Source organism: Sinocyclocheilus rhinocerous, unplaced genomic scaffold (assembly GCF_001515625.1).
Source record: "Sinocyclocheilus rhinocerous isolate Xijiao unplaced genomic scaffold, SAMN03320098_v1.1 scaffold1952, whole genome shotgun sequence".
NCBI lineage: Eukaryota > Metazoa > Chordata > Actinopteri > Cypriniformes > Cyprinidae > Sinocyclocheilus > Sinocyclocheilus rhinocerous.
In genome coordinates, this window is record NW_015650723.1 from 152,006 (window position 1) to 172,392 (window position 20,387).

At 37.0% G+C, this 20,387-nt stretch overlaps 3 protein-coding genes and 1 pseudogene across 6 annotated transcripts in view; 3 read left to right on the forward strand and 1 right to left on the reverse strand.

Moving 5' to 3' along the window:
* ankrd10a (ankyrin repeat domain 10a) overlaps positions 1-2,961 on the forward strand; it is a 31,004-nt gene extending 28,043 nt beyond the window's left edge. For both annotated transcript variants that reach the window (XM_016517858.1, XM_016517859.1), the window contains 3 exons: positions 957-1,192; positions 1,300-1,386; positions 2,461-2,961. In XM_016517858.1, the coding sequence (XP_016373344.1) occupies positions 957-1,192; positions 1,300-1,386; positions 2,461-2,843 (706 nt within the window). In that variant the 3' untranslated portion in view covers positions 2,844-2,961. The remainder of the gene's footprint in view (positions 1-956; positions 1,193-1,299; positions 1,387-2,460) is intronic.
* A 1,609-nt stretch (positions 2,962-4,570) lies between these two features.
* Positions 4,571-7,189, forward strand: LOC107712544 (ubiquitin-conjugating enzyme E2 A-like). The gene is made up of 6 exons (XM_016517852.1): positions 4,571-4,719; positions 4,988-5,068; positions 5,295-5,320; positions 5,413-5,502; positions 6,400-6,488; positions 6,576-7,189. The coding sequence occupies exons 1-6, from the start codon at positions 4,676-4,678 to the stop codon at positions 6,702-6,704; spliced, it is 459 nt and encodes a 152-aa protein (XP_016373338.1). The 5' UTR covers positions 4,571-4,675; the 3' UTR covers positions 6,705-7,189.
* Positions 7,190-7,533: 344 nt separating this feature from the next.
* LOC107712542 (inhibitor of growth protein 1 pseudogene) lies at positions 7,534-9,530 on the reverse strand (annotated as a pseudogene).
* A 1,872-nt stretch (positions 9,531-11,402) lies between these two features.
* Positions 11,403-20,387, forward strand: part of LOC107712545 (probable cysteine--tRNA ligase, mitochondrial) — a 10,501-nt gene continuing 1,516 nt past the window's right edge. The window contains exons 1-15 of one of the 3 annotated variants that reach the window (XM_016517855.1): positions 11,403-11,442; positions 12,093-12,224; positions 12,307-12,357; positions 12,614-12,731; positions 12,866-12,937; positions 13,022-13,127; positions 13,240-13,320; positions 13,588-13,717; positions 15,440-15,573; positions 15,709-15,776; positions 15,870-15,936; positions 16,044-16,182; positions 16,615-16,738; positions 16,874-16,969; positions 19,646-19,870. In XM_016517855.1, coding sequence (XP_016373341.1) covers positions 11,429-11,442; positions 12,093-12,224; positions 12,307-12,357; positions 12,614-12,731; positions 12,866-12,937; positions 13,022-13,127; positions 13,240-13,320; positions 13,588-13,717; positions 15,440-15,573; positions 15,709-15,776; positions 15,870-15,936; positions 16,044-16,182; positions 16,615-16,738; positions 16,874-16,969; positions 19,646-19,870 — 1,557 coding nt within the window. In that variant the 5' untranslated portion in view covers positions 11,403-11,428. Of the gene's footprint in view, positions 11,443-11,714; positions 12,225-12,306; positions 12,358-12,613; positions 12,732-12,865; positions 12,938-13,021; positions 13,128-13,239; positions 13,321-13,587; positions 13,718-15,439; positions 15,574-15,708; positions 15,777-15,869; positions 15,937-16,043; positions 16,183-16,614; positions 16,739-16,873; positions 16,970-19,645; positions 19,871-20,387 lie in introns of those variants that run through there. The other 2 variants (XM_016517853.1, XM_016517854.1) reach the window with 2 other exon arrangements.

Below are 20,387 nucleotides of genomic sequence, written 5' to 3' on the forward strand. Positions count from 1 at the left end.
ATTGCAAACCATTTAGCTATAATTTGAAGAAGAAAAAATGCACATTAGGCCTAATGTCTGAAGTGGGCAAGAGGCAATAGGCCTAATGATCATTTAAAATATAATTTGAAGAAGTGTTTCTTTCACAAAATTAGTATTGTATATATAACTATAAAATATAGGCTACTCAATTTTTCTCCCTTTTTACCAGGCACTCATGTCACTTCCATTTCTTTCGGGATAAATGAAGGAATTCACGTGTTGTAGATCAGTCCGTAGGCCTATAGCGCACATAGCCCCTAAATTTAGTGATCAACTATGCATATTATAAACTTAACATTTAACGTACAACATTTTTTTTCTATTAAACGATTTTGTCTTTGTTACTCTTATAAAGGATGGTACAGCATTTTTGAATGATTGTCTTCATGAGTTTGCCTGCATCCATCAGTCTGTAGGCCTATAGCGCACATAGCCCCTAAATTTAGTGATCAACTATGCATATTATAAACTTAACATTTAACGTACAACATTTTTTTCTATTAAATGATTTTGTCTTTGTTGCTCTTAGTTATAAAGGATGGAAGCACAGCATTTTTGAATGATTGTCTCCATGAGTTTGAATGCAAAGACTCGAGACTTACTTGTGACTTGCAAAACAATGACTTGGTCCCACCTCTGCATGACAGTTCTTCAAAAAAGCATCATGTTGGATAAATGGTGTTAAACTTGTATCATTGTTTAATTTTGTTCACAAAAATTATCTGTAAGAAGAAAAAAAAGTTTCAGAACATTATTATTTCCTGTTGCAGTGTGTGAAAAATCAACTTTTTGGGCCTTTCCTAAAACTAGCTTCTAGAATAAAAGGGAAAGTCTTTGAAATTTAAAAACATAGTTAACATTAGTATAACAATGCTAATTAGATCATTCCAGACCTGACTTAATCTTATTTTTTTGTTTTTTTAACCACTGTGCAGCTTGAGGAATGCAAATGGTTTGACTGCAGCAGATCTGGCCCATGCTCAAGGCTTCCATGATTGCACTCAGCTCCTCTCTAATGCACACAACCAGCTAAATCAGACAAATGGATTTGCCCATAATGGGACCGACCACTCGCACATCCAGGGCCGCAGTCTTCTGAATGGGATGGCCAATAGAAAAAGATTACTTGATTGCACAGAGCCAAACCAAATGAAAAAAGCAAGAACTGAGAGTAAGTCTGTTTTGTAGTGCATTTAATCACATGTGTTTGTGCACAAAACCAACACTAAATCAAGGGAAAAAATATTTTTCTGACTATATTGCTTGTTTTCCATTCAGGCATGAATTTTTCAGTGAAGACAAACAATGAAATTGGAGAGGAGCTTGAGAGTATGAATGTGGAATCAACTGCTGAAACCCAATCAGGTGGGACTGGACCTTCTCCACCAATGTCAATTGACCTTGAACATCATGAGGACAGTGTTTCTTTGAGGAACCCCTCTCCCACCCAAAAATTGTTGGAGCCCACATCTATGACTTCTGTTCCTGGCCCCTGGCTATGGACAAATTCTTACGCTTATTTATGAGGGCCAAGTTATCCACAAGTTTCCCCAGGTTTATCAACAAGCTGTCAATGCAAATGATTTGGCTAGTATATTTTTATTGGATTTTTTCAGTCTGCTGAAACTTCTGCAATCTATTATTTTCAAAGTATGCACAAACCTGACTTAAATAACAGACTTTTCCAGTACTTGCAAAGACACACCAGCTAAAAAATGATACAGAAATACATGTATTGGAGTTGCTAGTTTTCTTTGCGTTATTTCCATGAACCTTTGCCATATAATCTGTATAGGGTTATTCTGAATCAGTTTTGTAAAAGTAGCTTACTGTTAGCTTAATATAGTACAGTTGGCTTGTATGTAATAGTTATATTTTTTGATTCCTCCAGCAATATATTTCACAATGAAAGCATTAACTGATTTTAGGATATTTCATGAAGATGTCCTATTTACAAATGAATGAATGCATTGGTTAATATTTTACGAAGTAATTGTGCTTCTATACTTTTATATAAACTATTTTAAAGATATTTAAAGATTTCATGTGTAATCTTGTTTATTTGAAACACTGAAGCGTCTTTTAGGCTATTTGACTTATTTGATGATGGTTATGGTTTCTAAATAACCATAACCATATGGTTTCTTTTTTCTTATTGCTGACTTTTGCAGTTAGGTGTTTAAACTCTCCCTTGTGACCATTTGGAAGAGTACACTCTGTGTGTTGACATGCAATAATAGATAATTAAAAACAAGATGATATACTGTACACTTGAAGTATGAGCGAAAAAGTTCTCATACTGAAAATGAAATGCAGTTTATCAATCGACAAGAATGTATTGGGTACAAATGTTTTGTTTCTCTGGTCTGGCTCAAGTTCTTGTGTAATCAAGACCATTTGCTCATCACTTTCTGACGCATGTCTTGTTTTGAATGACAGATGAAGCCATAGCCACAGGTTTGAGGAATGGTCATGGGCAGCAGAACAGTTTCACTGTCAACAGCTTCGCCACAAATGGGCAGTGCTATCAGTCCCAATTCAGTGGGGTTGAGACCATCCCAGCTGAGTCAAGAATGGACATGTGCGGCTCACTGCACCTCAGTGGCAGCCCAAGCAGCTGTGTATCTCACCGGCCTGCATGGGGTGCCTTCCTGCCTGACTCCGGTGAGCATCTGCACTATGGACACTACCATGGCTTCGGAGATACGGCAGAGGACCTGGAAGATGCTAGCAGCTGTCAGGAGCACAGCACGATCGTGAAGGTGGAGCAGCACTACGACCAAGAGGTTCTCAGTGCTGTGCAGCTGTTCCATGGATCCTAAAGTGAAAATGAGTTCCGTCCATTTGATGACAAGTGGTCACATTGATGGCAGCACTATCCGCCTTAAACTGAGGGGTTATCTTGCACCTCAACGCAGGCTGTTTTGTTTTTGGATTTTGGGAATTTGTTTTTGATAAAAGTGGACAATCTTTCTACCAAAGGGAAAAAATTGTATTGCATTTTGTATCTGAGCTAATGACTTTATTTTATTATACGTACGTGTTTGAACTCAGCCTAGTTATCTGGGTGCATTTCTTTTTCCTCTTTAGTGCAATGTTAGAATGTTAATTTGTACAAGGAGTTGATTTTTATGTGAATTAACTTGAGTTTGTAGTTTTGTGCCAATGAATACTAGCTTTTTGAAAAAGGAGTGTTTTGTATGATTGTATTCTTGTGAGTTTTTTCCTGAGAAGCAAAGCTGACATGCTGACTGTAAAACAGTGTTTTTAAAAAAAAAAAAAAAAGCTTAAGATGTATAACATTCCTTCATCTTTGTACCCTGTGTTCTAATAAAAAATAAAACTCAAGAAGCTCCTTTCATTGCCACCTGAAGACAGTTCTCCTATACAGTATAGCTGATTCGTATTAAGTAAAGATGTATTAATGTCTGTTCATTTTGAAAGTAAAAGTGTTAAAAGTTTCTCAGTTTTTCTTACATCTACTTAAGCACACTTTAGCTGATGATGATGATGATAGATACTTTATTGATCCCCGAGGGGAAATTCAGGTATCCAGTAGCAACATTAAAACAGACAACAAAGCATGCATAAAAAAGTTAACCTTGAGTACAAATTAAAAATCAAAAGAGTACATGTACAGAATAAACATAAGTGCATGAATGGAAATACTAGCGTTAGATGCTGGGTACCAGCATCAAATATGCAAATATACAGAGATGTTTACGATGTGCAAATATGTAATACAATACACTATAAAGATAGTAGGAGTCAAAATCCAGGTATTTAAAATGTGTAAAAATGTAATAAAAATACTATAATGATATGAGTCCAGTACAAAGATAAAAATATATAGATGACATGGGACATAAAAGACAGCACTGCTCTCCAATTCTGTGTCCATCAATCTAGAAAGTCCATTAGCAAAAATTCTGCTCACAGGGAAGAGTTGAAGAGCCCTATAGCCTGAGGGACAAACGACTTCCTCAGTCTGTCTGTAGAGCAGGCCAGGGACAACAGCCTGTCACTGAAAGAGCTCCATGTGTGTGTGCAGGGTATGTGCATACTTTTTAAAAGTTGCTTTGTTTTGAAGTACATCATGCCATGTCTGAAATAAAGACAGGTCGTGGCGCACAACAAAAGATGAAATTTGATAAGCAAACTGTTCCCATGGGAATCTGATACGCCCACCTCGGTTTCCTGTCTCACGTGTTTGGACACACGGGGGTCGCTTGTCTTTTGCGTCGACCTTTACTGCGAGGCCTGAAACGTCATTAGCGCTCCGCCTGTAACACATGGATCTTCGATTTAATGCCTCGAAAAGGGGACGGGGCAGCATTTTTAACACATGTAACTGCTACTAAACACAACAGCATACATATATTGAATTAAGTCACAAATATTACATCTGTAGATGATTTAAATGGTACGAGTTATTTTTAATGGCAATGTACATTATTAACTTAGTTCCAAATATGGCTAATAATTTTCCACCCCCACAAGTATGACAGTGGTATCGTCTGTATTCAGTGTTGAAATCCTCCAAGCAGAGCCGAAAAGCAAATTTCGTGTCGAGGACCTTTCGAGAGAAGGGTGAAGGCGCATATTGTAAATTGTACAATAGAAATTTATAACTGACACTTGTACAGTTTTAGCAATGTCTACTCCAGCACGAAGGCGACTGATGAGGGATTTTAAAAGGTAATTCATGAAAAAAAGAAAAGAAAAGAGCTGTTGTTTACTGAGCCCGGATGTACCTTAAAAAGACCTGAATGTGAAGAAACATTAGAAGGGAACTATTTTGATTGCAGGAAATGTAAAAAAGCTCATGTCGTATCGGCCAGTTTTCATTTTAGTAAAACTGCAGATCTGTTATATGTATTTTAAAAGGAAAGTTATTTGTTTTGTTTATTTGGACCTTTCTAAATCTAATCTGGCTCCCTTATTTGTTTTGAAACAAACACACCAGACTTCAAGAGGATCCTCCAGCTGGTGTTAGCGGTGCTCCGTCAGAAAACAATATCATGGTATGGAATGCAGTGATATTTGGGTAAGTACTTCTTGTGAGCATGTTTGTGCTGTGGACTAAACCATGTTTAGCATCTTTCCAGGTTCCCGTTTCTTTATTCTGAAACACTTCATATGGCATAAAACCGTCCTTTGGTGCTTGTCTTGACTAGTCTACCTGTGTGTTTTCAAGCACTGAAACTAAAAGCTAAAGGTGGCATTATTGTGGTTATCCAAAATGTGACCACTTTTCATTCTTGTTTTCACAGGCCAGAAGGAACTCCCTTTGAAGATGGTAAATATAAACATTACTTCTTGAGGTCCATAAGTTCTAGTAATTTAAGACATGTATTTTGTATTCATGCTTTAAGCCTGTTTTTGTTATAGGTACATTCAAATTGACTGTAGAATTCACAGAAGAATACCCAAACAAACCACCCACAGTCAGATTCATCTCAAAAATGTTTCATCCTAATGGTAAGATTTAGTTTTTTGTATGTTGTCATTCACAATCATTTAATATGGCATTTTTTATGGCATATGGCATTCTTGACATGACTTAAGGGAATAGTTCACCCCAAAATGAATATTTGCTGAAAATGTACTCACCCTCAAGCCATCCAAGATGTAGCTAGATTAATTTGTTTCTTCTAGGAACAGATTTGGAGAAATTTAGCATTACTTCACTTGCTAACCAAGTGGATCCTCTGCAGTGAATGGATGCCGTCAGAATGACAGTTCAGACAATAATCCACAAGGAATCCACATGAGTCCAGTCCATAAATTAATGTATTTTCTTTTGAAGTGAATAGTTGTGTGTTTGTAAGAACAAATCCATCATAAAGTTGTTTTACCTTCAAACCTTTGCTTCTGCCAAAATATAAGTCCTTTATTGATAATATGGCTTCCTCCAGTGAAAAAGTTGTCTCATCAGAATCAGGAGAGAAATATGCACAGATCAAGTGCAGTTTACAAGAAAAAACAGTTCTATATAAACATGTTGGTGGATTTTGACATGAAAGGACAACAGGGGATGGACTTTTTCACTAGTTTGAATTATGGACTTGTATTTTAGTCTGAGGCAGTGGGTTGAAGTTAACACCTTGACAGATTTGTTACAAGCACGCAGCTGTTTGCTTCATAAGCCATTAACTGATAGACTGGAGTCATGTGGATTATATTTTTATGAACTGTTTTGACTCTCATTCTGATGGCACCCATTCACTGCAGAGGATCCATGGGAGAGCAAGTGATGTCAAACTACATTTCTCCAAATGTGTTCCTATTAAGAAACAAAATAAAGTATATTAAGCAAATTTTCATTTTTGGGTGAACTATTCCATTAACAACGTCTTTCTTTCAATTATATTATAGTATATGCAGATGGAAGCATATGTCTTGACATACTACAAAATCGTTGGAGTCCAACTTATGATGTGTCATCAATTCTTACCTCAATCCAGGTAAAATATTGCTTTTTACCATTATAAGTATAAAAGTAAATCAGAACGCAGCTTGACTAGCTTGTTTTCCTGTTGGTTTTCCCCCAGTCTTTGCTTGATGAACCAAACCCTAACAGTCCAGCTAATAGCCAAGCAGCTCAACTTTACCAGGAGAACAAACGGGAGTATGAGAAGCATGTGTCCGCTATTGTTGAGCAGAGCTGGAGGGACAGCTGACCATACACTGCAGAGCATAGAACTTTGTGTGATTGTAGTTTAGTTGAGTGAATTGTGAGGAAGTTTTTTCTCTTTTTTTCCCCCCTCTCTGTCTCACACACCACTCTCATACGTTCTAATGCTCTTTAATGAAAATCCGTCCTTTTTCCCTTGGAGAACTTGTGCTCAGCCAATATCACCTGGTCATTTTCTGTTCAAAAAGTGACAGACATGGTGTCAGCCCAGAAACCTGGACTAAATTATGATATATCCAAGGGCCATTTTTTTTTCCAATCAGAATTGAATGGACAAGGTGCCAGCCTGCCATCCTTGGACTATCCATGTCCCAATTGGAACTGATGATCCTGTTATGCTGTTTTTGTGTGTGTTCTGTTACATGCCTGAAAGTGTGGTTTTTTTTTTTTCATTCCATGTGTTATTGATTGCCTCGTGTACTATATTATAATAATACACTTTGAATTTCGTGTACAGGATCTGAGTATAATTAGTCTGTTGTCTTTTTGTTTATTTGTTTTAATATGGTCCGGAAAAAAAAAAGATTTTATCAAAACAAGAATGGTAATTTTAACCACAGAAGAAAAAACATTTTGTTAAATGTCTAAAGGGCAGTACATTTTTCAAACACATTTATTTTAAGGTTTTTATAATAAGATACACTCATACACTAGCTACATGCATGACTGACAATGAAAGCTCATTCACATAAACAATACAACATATCACATGACCAAAGATTCATTTATGTTTCATAAGAAATATCCATTTAAATTAAATGCTCTTTAAACAAAACAATAGAAAATCATTTCTGCTTCTCAGAGAGCAGCTGAGTTCAAGTCCTTAGATTGAACGAGCCCCCAGATAAGACGGAAAACAAAGTATAAATCCATATGATCAGTTGTTTGAGGTCAGCCAATATGTTATATGCCCTCTCCTTTTTTGCTTTTTCCAAGGCTTTGTCCATGGTTTTCTCTGTGTCTCCCCTACATTTTGGACAATACCACTTCCCTTTGGGTTTGTGATTAAGCCCAACACATGAGAAATGGAACCATTCAATTGGACATTCATCATTATCACACCCGATCATCTGCCCAAATGACACCTGCTCACACAGGCAGTAAGTAGGCTCATTCGGATCAATAGGTATATCTGTATGTGACTGCTCTGTGTCAGCTTTGGCTTTAGACCTCTTCTTTTTCTTTGAGGTTTTATTCCGCTTCTCCCTGACAATGCTGCTGGTCTCTTCATCATGGTGAACTGTAGAGATGTTCTCCTGAGTGTCAATATTACTGTTTTTCTGACGTCTGGCGCTCTTGTTTGCTCCAGAAAGTCTTTCTATTGAACCTCTTTTCGTTTCTCCTCCTCTCTTCTCTTGCTGGGAATAACGGAAGATATGGTAGTAGCTGTCATGCTTTCTTGGGGTTCATGTTGGGTTTCTAGAAGCTCAGCAAGACTGTCCACTTGCCGCCTACGATTCTCCACCATCTGACTAGCAAGTTGGATCTTCTCATCACCCAGTTCCTGACTTTGGATAAGGGCTCTTTGGATACAGTGTAGCAAGCACCTTCGCCGGATGGGGTCCTCTTCATGGCAGTGTTTCTCATATGCCTCGTCTAACTCTTTGAGGAGTTCTGAAATTACACTAAAATATTTATTGTGAATATAATTTAATATTCTGACTTCTGATATGTGTGGTCACATTAGCAAAACTGCACAGGCAAAGAAAAAAAGCTCCATTGCCTATTGCCAATAGAGTAGATATGTATGAAGCACAGCTCATATATAAGCTACTTTATATTCAAGCAAACTTTCTGTTGTTCAAAGCAGTGAATTAGATTGGATTCCAACTGAAATGACAAAAATTTGTCGAACACAAATTAAGATAAATTTAATGAAACTTGAGAGGGTTCCGTCCCTCCAAAACTAAGATCCAAAAACGCCATAAAAGGTGCCACAAAATTAATCCGTTGTGAATAAAAGCCTAATTTAAATCTGTTCATCATATAAAGCAACGATATCTCTTCAAAAGATTTGTGTTAAACTGCCTGATTTATAAGGATTTATTTTACAGTGCCTTAATGACCTTTTTTGGATCTTGTAGGTTGTGGTTACCTACTTTAATGGATGGACATAAATCTCTCAGGTTTCATTAAAATATCTTATGTGTTTTGAAAATTAACCAAAGTATTATGGGTTTGAAACAACATGGGTAAGTAATTTATGACAGAATTTCCATTTTTGGGTAAACTATTATTGCAATACTGCACAGCTTCAAATGTACTTAACCTTGAAGTTTATCTTTCAGTATGAAATTTGGCTCCAACGGCTGGTAAACACCAATCCCTATTTAAAAATAGCAAATCAAGATATGCCCACGTAATATTCAAAAACCAATCACACTCTAAAAACTCGCCCGAATGCGACCTAAATGGGCGGACTTAATATGAATTGACAGTTTCGTCCACCAACTGCAGCGCTTTCAAGCCAGTAATATTTCCCACACAAAACCAATCCAAAACCAAATAAGGTGGAGCATGTGTGCTACCGTTATGAAACAGTTGTGTACATCGCACGCTTATTTCTATCCTACTAAATCCAATGAGCTTGCATAGCCTACTTCATCTGACAACAACAACAAAATAAATAATACATAGGCTATCAATATAGCAAAAGGACTCCCCATGTACACATACTGTGCTGCCGTGACTTGTTTTTTTTTTTCCTACTCATACTGTGCTTTTCACAATTGTTCCACTCGGGATTATAGTGTCACCTGTACACAGAGTGGATTTCTGGATCCACTGGAAACGGCTGAAAGGACAAAAACATTCTGGTTGTAAGCAGAGAAACGCACATGAGAGAACGTATCGAAGATATTATCTGTGTCGTTGATTTTGTTACATTATGCGGTAAGTTGTGCACAGCGAGTGGCACTTGTAAACATTTTCGTGTAGCTCTCGCCGATGGTGGAGCGTAGGCCTATTTCTTGTGTCACATGCGAACTCCTCCCACTTAGTCTCATCACTAAAAAGCATTAGGCTACAAGAATAATGTTACTAAATTGTGTTACCGAATTCGTTATTTGGAGTACTGCAGTAACTTTTAGTTTTTCAGGTTAGTGTCATGTTAAGGGGTGAATTCCAAACAGAAGTGAGCATCCCTATCAAACTCCGGTCCTGGAGGGCCACTGTCCTGGAGAGATCCAACCAGCTCCAAAACACCTGTCTGGAAGGTTTTAGTAATACTGAAGACCTTGATTAGCTGGTTGTGTTTTTAATTAGGCTTGGGGCTAAACTCTGCAGGATTAGTGGTCTTCAAGGGCAGAGCTTTGAAGGGTGTAGGACATTGTTGTCTTGTGTAAACGTTTGGACCTCCCTTAGTGAAGGAACTGACTGACCAACGCCTTGTGAGTGTGCAGCCTCCAGCACTACATCAGTTGTTGCACATAAATATTTATTCATTAAAGTGTCTAATTGTGTCTTATTTCAAATTACTGCAGATAGTCCCATTTAGATTAAATTTTTTTTCCTACAAACTAAACTTGCTTACACTTAAGCTTCTTCGTTCATATTTCTATCACTGACAAAAATATTTTGTATTACAAAATAAAGACAAATTGAATTATTCTACTTACATTTTGCTTCAAAATGCATTGCGAGAACTTGTAACCCATGATCACAAACGGAAATCACTTCCTTGAAGAGACCATTGTTTCCCTTCACTGATTGACTTTTGGGCCGTTAGCTCGTGAAGGGATTCGGTTGTTCACTTTCATTTGAAAAGTCCCTACAAATGGCATCCCCTTCCCGAAGTGCTTTTCAATGGCACAAAAAAAGCTTTATGGAATCCGCTTATTGTTATTTGCCTTGCTTTTGAGTGCGTGGCCATGAGCGGGAAGTTGGAAAGGCAACCATTTTTTGACGAAAAGTTTACGTATCAGTATATGAATTTTGAAAAAGGACCAAAATCAGAAGTGGTGCTTCACTATATATGAAATAATGGATGATTTGACGAAGTGAGCAAATCATACTATGGAATTCCAAGAAGTACGATATAATAAAAGAAAAACATGTGATGAGTTTGATTATGAACAAACATTCAATAGAAATAGAACCAGGAATATAAGGCAAGGTATGGTGAGCAATGGTGGAGAAGGAGAAATCAAAGTTATGATCAAGTTTATAAAACAAGCACATACATCCTGTCAAATGATCAAAAGTGTTAAAAAGAAATAGGGACAGTGAAACGGGCAGCCTATCTAGGTAATGGAAGAGTCTTGATTAAGTGTTATGTTGAGAACAAAAAGCAAAGGTTCTAAAAGCCATTTGTTAAGTCTGAAAAAGTGTGGGGTAATGTATCTTAATGTGTCTATGGAGAAAATAAAAGGAAACTTGTTTGGAGGTCAGAAGTTGCTCCAGCTAAAAACTGATGACAGAATAATCAAAACTGTCATAATTTTTCTGTGTAGATACATTTTGAAGACAGTAATCTACCTTTAAAGGTGAGGTTATGTTTAATAAATTTCTTGTTATGGGAATATGCACCCCACCTTTGCGTTGTTATGTCAGCACATAGGACACACTGTTGCTGTTTGTGAGGGAAAAGGTGATGTTCAAGATGTGGAGGAGAGCATGAGTATGGGAAATGTCAAACTGACCTGAAGTGTTGCGGTTGCGGAGGAGAGCATAGCGCTGCGTATGGAGGATGTCCCCAATAACAGCAGGCTCATGAAATCTAAAAGGTAGAGTCCGCACCAAACTTTTTCCGAAACATTTTCCAAAGCATCTTGTCGAGTGAAACATAGAAGCAAAAGTGCAGAATAAACAGGCAAATAGCTCTTAAAGCAATTAATCAGATGAACTCTTCAAGAAATTAATAATCAGATTCAGACAGTATCAAAATAATGAACCTTTTGAGCACATGTACAATTCGCCGCTCAGTACGGTAGGTGGCGAAAGTGCTCCTAAAGAGTAGGTTGCCATTTAACAAGTAATAGTAGAAGAACAACCCACTGCAAAACAGCCGAGATAGAGAGAGATCTGTGTATCAATGTGACAGTGTGGTGGTGTTTTGAGACTCTTACCAGTAGCTGAACTTTGACACTGAAAAGAAACAGATCGTGTAACGTTAGACACATCGAGGACGTTAGACTATGAACAGATGGCTAAATCTACACGTCATTAATCCAAATCGGAAAACACGCTAAAATCTGTAGAGATATTAATCGTCAAGGTTATGCAACATCTTTATTACTATTATAACCACCAAATGCAGTAAGATAAAAATGAGGCTTCCTTTAGCATTGGTTGCAAATGTAAGACTGCTTAATTCTGGCTTAAGAATCAGGCATTCGATTCATAATGGTGTTATAAAAACGTCATTGCTGTCCAGTCATAATATATGCAGCAGAGCGGAGAGAAAGTGGATAAAACCAGCGGGGTTTGACACCGGTGTGAAGACTTACAACAGTCTCACCAAGCAGAAAGAACCTCTGGTTTTGGCACAAGAAAGAATTGCTACCTGGTAAGGCACATGGTGGTCCATAACATCAATTGAGATTTTCTTACATGTACATTAACGTTACACGTTCTTCTGTTACTTCCAGGTATAGCTGTGGACCTACTGTTTATGATCATGCCCATCTCGGTCATGCGTGGTAAGTTTTTCTGCTCGATAACTAGATGCAGAACGTTGAAAGAAGCACAGTTTGTTGTAGTGTTATTTTAGTATTATTGAGGTTTTAATTAATATTTTCCATTTTAATTTTAGGTGGTAGGTTTAGTCATTTTTTGTTATAGTAACTGATTACATGTAATCTTGATTATGCAATCAGATTCCAAAAATAGTACCTGTAATTAGACTATATTACTTTTTTACTTATTCATCCAATTTTTTTTCTTCCTTGCATGCAGCTCATATGTCAGATTTGACATTCTGCAAAGGATCTTATCCAGAATTTTTGAAATTAATGTCATCCACGTCATGGTCATCACTGACATTGATGATAAAATAATACAAAGAAGCCTTGAGGTAAGTGTCAACTGATAATAATATATGGTTTAACTTCTGTTTCAGTAAATACAAGATCAGTCATTTATGTGGAAGAATGTAAATATTTAGCAATTTTAAGACATGTAGAAGTTTTTATTTTATATATTTTGCAGCAGAACATCTCGCCCACTGTCCTAGCAAGAATGCATGAGGAAGAGTTTAAGAGGGACATGCAAGCACTGCGGGTAAACCACCACTTTTGGTTGTTTGGGGTTTATCTTGTCTAAAATATTTACACATATTTGACTGATCTTTGTTCATTTGGCCAGGTTCTTCCTCCAGCTGTATACATGAGGGTGACAGACAACATACCCCAGATTGTAGCTTTTATAAAGCGTATTATCGGAAATGGACATGCCTATGTCACAAGTCAAGGTGCCACTCTCTATTTTGTTGACACTTACAGGTCAAGGCTTTCTTGTTTCATTTTCCCCCCAAAAGTGAATAGAAGATGAAACTGAATGTTCAGTATTATTTGTTGATCCAGGCAATGTCTACTTTGACACTCAGTCAATTGGTAACCGCTATGGCAAGCTTGTGAACCTCGGAGGGATTGCTGGGGAGCTGGGTATGTTTATGATATTTTGTTTTCCTTGGAGATCTTCCATCAATAACAGTAAATGTTAATAGTTTCCTCAGTCTTTAAGCACACGTTTTCCCACTGCACATTTATGATAAAAAAATGTTATTGGGCTAACTTGAATAATTAACTAAAATCATATTACTGTTAATATATGCCATGTCTGTAGTTAAGAGAAGTCCATTTTTCATAATTAAAATGTATTAGAAGCTAACCTAAATAATGTTGAGTAATTAACAGTTTCTTGTATTTTAGGGGCTCAGGATAAAAGAGATCCAAGGGATTTTGCTCTGTGGAAAGCATCCAAACCACATGAACCTCATTGGGAATCACCTTGGGGACAAGGAAGACCTGGGTGGCACATTGAATGTTCTACAATTGCTAGGTATTTACTCTGTCGAATATCACCAAATATCACTGTATGTTGGTATTTGTTTTGCATTGCTTTGATGTTGTCTGATTTTGAATGGATGTCAATGGTACATTTACTCTGTGTATACATAGTTTAAGGCAGTAGCTTGAAGAAATGTATCCACTGTTCATACAGAATCACAACATAATGGCGGTTTACCCCATTGTAAGTTAAGAAAGTTTTCACTAGGTCTTTAAGCCTTGTTTGGATGATAATTATTTATGTGTACGTCTATGTCATTTCAACGTTTAGAGGGGCTAGTCGGTGATTTCATTGTGGTCCAAATCCAGAATGTTTCTTGACACCAAAAATGGTGAGGTAGTTTATTGCAGTTTAATTGCTTAATACACTTCTGGCTCAAATCCAAAAGTGGTTTTGTAAAACCTTTTTGATCACTGCCATGCCAATAACTGTTGCGCTTCGTGGTGCATGCATTGTCAATATTGGAGACTTTTATTACTGGAATGCTGAAAGTTGTTTACAGGAAGAGTTCACATATCCATGTAAATACATGTGAACTTTTGAAATTGGCCTTTGTGGCAGCAGGCATGTAATCAATTTAAAAAAAATTTTATATAGATTAGGGCTTGCACGACTAATCATTTTACTGGTTGGTTAAATAGTTAAATGTTTGCCTTATGTAAATAATAGGTTATTTCTGCTCATTTTCACATTTTTTAAATAACTTGCATAATTTTGAGAGTTAAAACGTAAGAAAACCATTTAAACAATCAGTTTTCTTTTTTTATTTTAAATTGGATATTAAAACGAATACATAATAAATATTATATTATTTTCCTATAATTACATTTGTCATCGTGTTAAACGTGTGACTGACCACATGAGACATGCATTTCCAGGTTTTGTAGGATCACAGAACTCACTCACTGAATAAATGGTTATCTGAACGCTTGAGTTTTATTGCTTAGGAGCCATGCAAACATGTATTTTTACAGATGTAGGTATAAAAGAAAAAAAAGAAGTGACAAGCCCCTTTTTATGGATGAGGAATGGATGTCTAGGGATGGATAGCAGATGTAGCAGTATTGCCCATTTATTAAAGGCAACAGAAATATTTAAAAAAAAATTTATATAGATTAGGGCTTGCACGACTAATCATTTTACTGGTTGGTTAAATAGTTAAATGTTTGGTTATTTCTGCTCATTTTCACATTTTTTAAATAACTTGCATAATTTTGAGAGTTAAAACGTAAGAAAACCATTTAAACAATCAGTTTTCTTTTTTTATTTTAAATTGGATATTAAAACGAATACATAATAAATATTATATTATTTTCCTATAATTACATTTGTCATCGTGTTAAACGTGTGACTGACCACATGAGACATGCATTTCCAGGTTTTGTAGGATCACAGAACTCACTCACTGAATAAATGGTTATCTGAACGCTTGAGTTTTATTGCTTAGGAGCCATGCAAACATGTATTTTTACAGATGTAGGTATAAAAGAAAAAAAAGAAGTGACAAGCCCCTTTTTATGGATGAGGAATGGATGTCTAGGGATGGATAGCAGATGTAGCAGTATTGCCCATTTATTAAAGGCAACAGAAATGTACATTTATCATACCACATTGGAATGTATTATAAAATCTTACCCCATCAAAGAAAATATGAAACAGAATCATATAATGAAATGATAACATCCATAAACACTTGTTTGCTCTTATCTGCAGTTCAGTGTTTGGAAGTCAGTTGGACATCCACTCTGGAGGAATTGACCTAGCCTTCCCACATCATGAGAATGAGATTGCCCAGTCTGAGGCATATCATCAGTGTGAACAATGGGGGAACTACTTCCTGCACTCCGGTAATGCCCTTAGTCTTCTGGTTTAAGTAGTATTAGTTGTAAAATTATAGGTTGCATACTGTAACAGAATCTGTGAAAATTTTGTTTTATTGTTGCCGACTTGGAAGAAAATGTAATAAAAACGTTGTTTTCAAGGGCACCTTCATTTGAAAGGAAGCGTAGAGAAGATGTCAAAATCCTTGAAGAATTATGTAACTATAAAGGTAACAAGTTATACTGATATATAAGTGTAAAATGATGTGTTATATTATTAATACATTATAGTGTTTTTAAATGTAACTCTCTTCATAATCTAGGATTTTCTGAAATCTTACACTGCTAATGAGTTTCGACTTTTCTGCCTTCTGACCAGATACAGATCAGGTATGTGTTACATGCTGAAAGGGACTCCTGAAAGTAATACTCCCGGAATTTTGCAGCAAATAAGGGCAGATATTTTACATTTACTGTGGGTCTTTTAAACCTTCCAGCAATCGACTATAGTGATGCAAGCATGAATGAAGCCCGATCTACCCTGTCCACCATCTCTGCCTTCTGCCACAATGCACAGGCCTACATGCAGGGCCACTTACAGTGCCAGCCTACAGAGGAGGGAATTCTCTGGGAGAGGTAAAGACAGATCACATTCATGGTCTAATATACGTTTTGAAGGTAGCGTGCAGAGACTGATATATGAGCTGTGTAATGCAAAGGATTTAAATCCAGTTTTGTGGTCTGTATGTGCCTTACACTCAATGAAAAATAAAAAAAAGCAGTCAAAACTGGTTTTATAGATAAATACGTCCCTTAATTTGACCTGTAACCTTGTGTCTGCTGGGATAAAACTTTCCACCATCTTTGATAATTACTTCTTACACTATCAATATGGTTCTGGTGTTATTCACAGCTATAGTGAGAATAGAAAAGAGGCTTGACTCAATGAACAGAATCACACCTCATAATAAATATGTTTATAATTCCCAAAGATTTGACTCTGAATGTAGCCTAGAAGAGCTGATGTCTCCAACTTCTTTTTGTCTCCTCTGTCTTTGTTTGGTCAAGGTTGTCTGCTACACAGTCCAGTGTTCGGAAAGCACTCGCTGATGATTTTGACACCCCAAAAACTATGGATGCCATTATGAGCCTCATTCACCATGGCAACTGTCAGCTTCAGCCTGCTACTAAGGTAACATCATAGGGTAGGTCACTGAGGCCTCACATTCTTGTCATTATACAAAATTGTACATTTTAAATTGTACATCTTTAATTAGATGTTTTATATTTATATGTTAGTCAAAGATGAAAAATAATGTGTTTGAAGGTTGATGGGCCGAGGAGTCCTGCTGTATTTGGAGCCATGCTATCCTATGTCAGGGAAATCATGGGTGTTTTTGAAGTTGATCTGTTGGACAGAAAGGTAAAAGATCAAACATTAAAACTAATGTATGTATTTTTATGTTAAAATACTTCACCTAATCCTAGTGTAATTTAATATTCAGTGATGTACAGAAGCAGGCCTGCCTGCTTGACCAAACAGTGGTGCATGAGGGTAATATTCTTAACTCATTTTGAAATGGTCATTATTAGCAATTCCACTCTGTGGCACAGGAATTTCACAAAGCAGCTTTAAAGATGGATGAATAGATGGAAGGAAGAAAATAAATTAAACCATTTATATTCAATAGGCAATAAATATTGTTGATTGCAAAATACTTTGGCTTTCACAAATAACTTTTTATTTTATTTTTAAAGATTAATTTTTTGCCATTTTTGCCTAATTTTGGACAGATCAGAGCCGGCAGGAAGCGAAGTGGGAGAGATGGGGGGTCCTCGAGCCAGGATTTGAACTTGGAACGTCTGTAGCACAATAATGCTATATGTCGGCGTGCTGCCCACAAGGCTGTTGACGCCATCTCAATAATAATTTCTGTAATGATCAGATATAGGAAATACATCAGGGTCGGAAATTAATGGGCACTTGGGGCAAAAATGGCACCAAGATTTAATATGTTATCATTTTAATATTCTCTCATAATTTTGCCTATACATTGAAAGTCAGTGCAACCAAAATTTTTTAACTTAAAAAATGACAAAGAAATCATAAAAGTAATGGAATTGAGTTGAGACTTATGGAATGACTCAATCGCTTTATATAATTTATATGAACAGATTTAAATACAGGCTTTTATTCACACATAACCATTGTTTAAAGGTGACATATCATGAAAATTTGACTAGTGCTATAATCAGGTCCCCGGTGCATCTACCAACCAAGGAAACGTGAAAAAGATTAACTCAGTAACTTTGTTTTGGTAGCCTTTTTCTGCAAGCGTCTGAAAAAACGAGCGCATCAGATTTCGCTCCCTTGGTGACGTGGCAAAGGGATCTCAATATAATATTACCGCCCCTTAATCTGTAAATTTCCACCCATATTTTGAGCTGAAACTTCACAGACACATTCTGGGGACACCAGAGACTTATATTACATATTGTAAAAAGGGGCATAATATGTCTCCTTTAAAGCACATACATAGAGCACATCAAATATGGTAAACAGAAGCTCAACCATTGTGTGAGAACAGACCTCATTGGTTGTCACAAGTTTCTTTTTATCTTTTTTTGTGGCATGTGATCAGTTGTGTAGCCATTACACTGGCTACGTTTACATGCAACCAAATAATCAGTTTGTAATCGGATTGACGGCTCAATCGGACTGAAAAGCCTTAATTCTTTATAAAAGTTAAGAATTGTCCACACCCTCCTAAAACGCCTCGTTTAAACACGCCCCCACATGTCTACGTCACTGTGTGGGAAGATTTGCATAACACCGCCCAAATGTTCACGCAAAGAAAGAAGGCGTAACTTTTATTCTTGCCGCAAACCCGCCGGGCGCTCCTTCGCCGAATCCGCCCGCCGCACCGTTCTCAAGCCCGCCATGTGTGACGCTGTGTGTTTCGTTTTTGTGTGTACCCTCCCCGATACGCAACGCAACGCGTAAAAAGACAGTATAAGTCATTATTGTCAGTAATTATGTCCCCACTGGATGCAACAAATGCCTCGTTTGTAATGGGTTTTATTGGTGTTATCTCATCGCGCCGGGACACGGTATCACAATATGGTAGGGGCGTAACATTTCCATCACACACTGGAGGAATTCAGCCAATCACAACGCACTGGATAGCTGGCCAATCAGAGCACACCTCGCTTTTCACGATCGGATTGAACCCCGAAACTGAAAGCACTGCGCATGTGCAAAGACGCAGAAATAGCGTAATGACGTATGACTCGCGGAACGAACGGCTCTTCCTTTTGAATAAAGTGTTGTATAAGTTCGTGTCCTGTCATTAGAAAACTCTCCTTTCATTCGGCAACTGTGAAGTGGAGCAGGAGTCCTTGTTTTGGATACTCATCCACAGGCAACCCGTTTTGGGTGCGGGGAGGGGCATTTTTAGTGCGTGATAAATATGAGCAGCACAGCAGTTTATATGTATATTTATCCATAAATGGATAAATATTAATTCTGCTGTTAAAATCAAATAAAGAAGCCACGTAGGAGAGTGGTTATTATGTGCAAACAGTGAGAAACTCTATATTTGTGCAGTGTGCGCATGTAAAAGAAAAAAAAAATCTATTCCGATTTGAAGCTTGTGACATATAAACGCGCACATCAACCCGATCACTTTATTTAGCGTTCATGTAAAACACTACATTCAGAGTCATCAATCGGAATGAATTCAGTCCGATTGAACCAAAAATTGTGCATGTAAACGATGCAATGATCTCCTTATTGCAACACAATTTATGTAATCTCACAAATACTTTTTGTGAGACTAACTAACAGTAAAAATATGATGTAAATATGAGACTCATTGGTATAAAGGGTATAAAAATAATTCATATTTTAAACTGGGGAGTTAGTTTTGAGTTTTGAAACTTGCAGTATATTTTTATTGTAGAGTAACCTGGTATATGTGTAAATATCAAGAACAAAATGACCGAAAAATGTTCTTCCTTGTAGGCATTGACTTCCTTTTTCTTCATAAAATTAAATCACTGCAACACCGTTTAATCCTTTGTACTCTGTGTCCCTTAGGAAGTCCATGATTCCTCTGGAGTTTTAAATAATGTGGTAGAGGAATTGGTGCATTTTCGGAGTAAGGTTCGTAAATTTGCTCTTTCTGTGGAAGATCAAGCTCCTCAAGATCCCCATACTGGCTCTGAAATTCAGAAAAGGCATCCACAGCCAGACAGAGTGCCCTTGCTGAAGGACTGTGATGCCTTAAGGAATAATCTAGCACCCCTTGGAGTCCATATTAAGGTAAGATTTCATCCTATTAGACTAAGTGCAGAAGAGCGTCTAAAGGAAAATTCATGGTTATTATTTAAGCATGGTAAACTGTAGAAATACCTTTTGATTTTCAAAAACCCAAAGGCATAATTACAAAGTAATTAGACTTCCTGAGATTTCTTAAAGGGGTCATCGGATGCCCATTTTCCACAAGTTGATATGATTCTTTAGGGTCTTAATGAAAAGTCTATAACATACTTTGGTTAAAAATTCTCAATGGTAGTGTAAAAAACCCTTTTTACCCTGTCAAAATCAGCTCTGTTTTCAGTACACAGTTCTAGTCCGTATTGCTTTAAATGCTAATGAGCTCTGCTGACCCCGCCCCTCTCTTCCATGGGGTGATGAGCAGACTGTAAACTTCAGCCGCAAAACTCACTAACTAGCACATATTAGGAAAGGCGATTTGCAAAGATTCATAAAAAAACCCTTATACTCACTTCTTCTGTAGATGAAGCTGGATCATGAATGATTCACGCGAACTTAAACG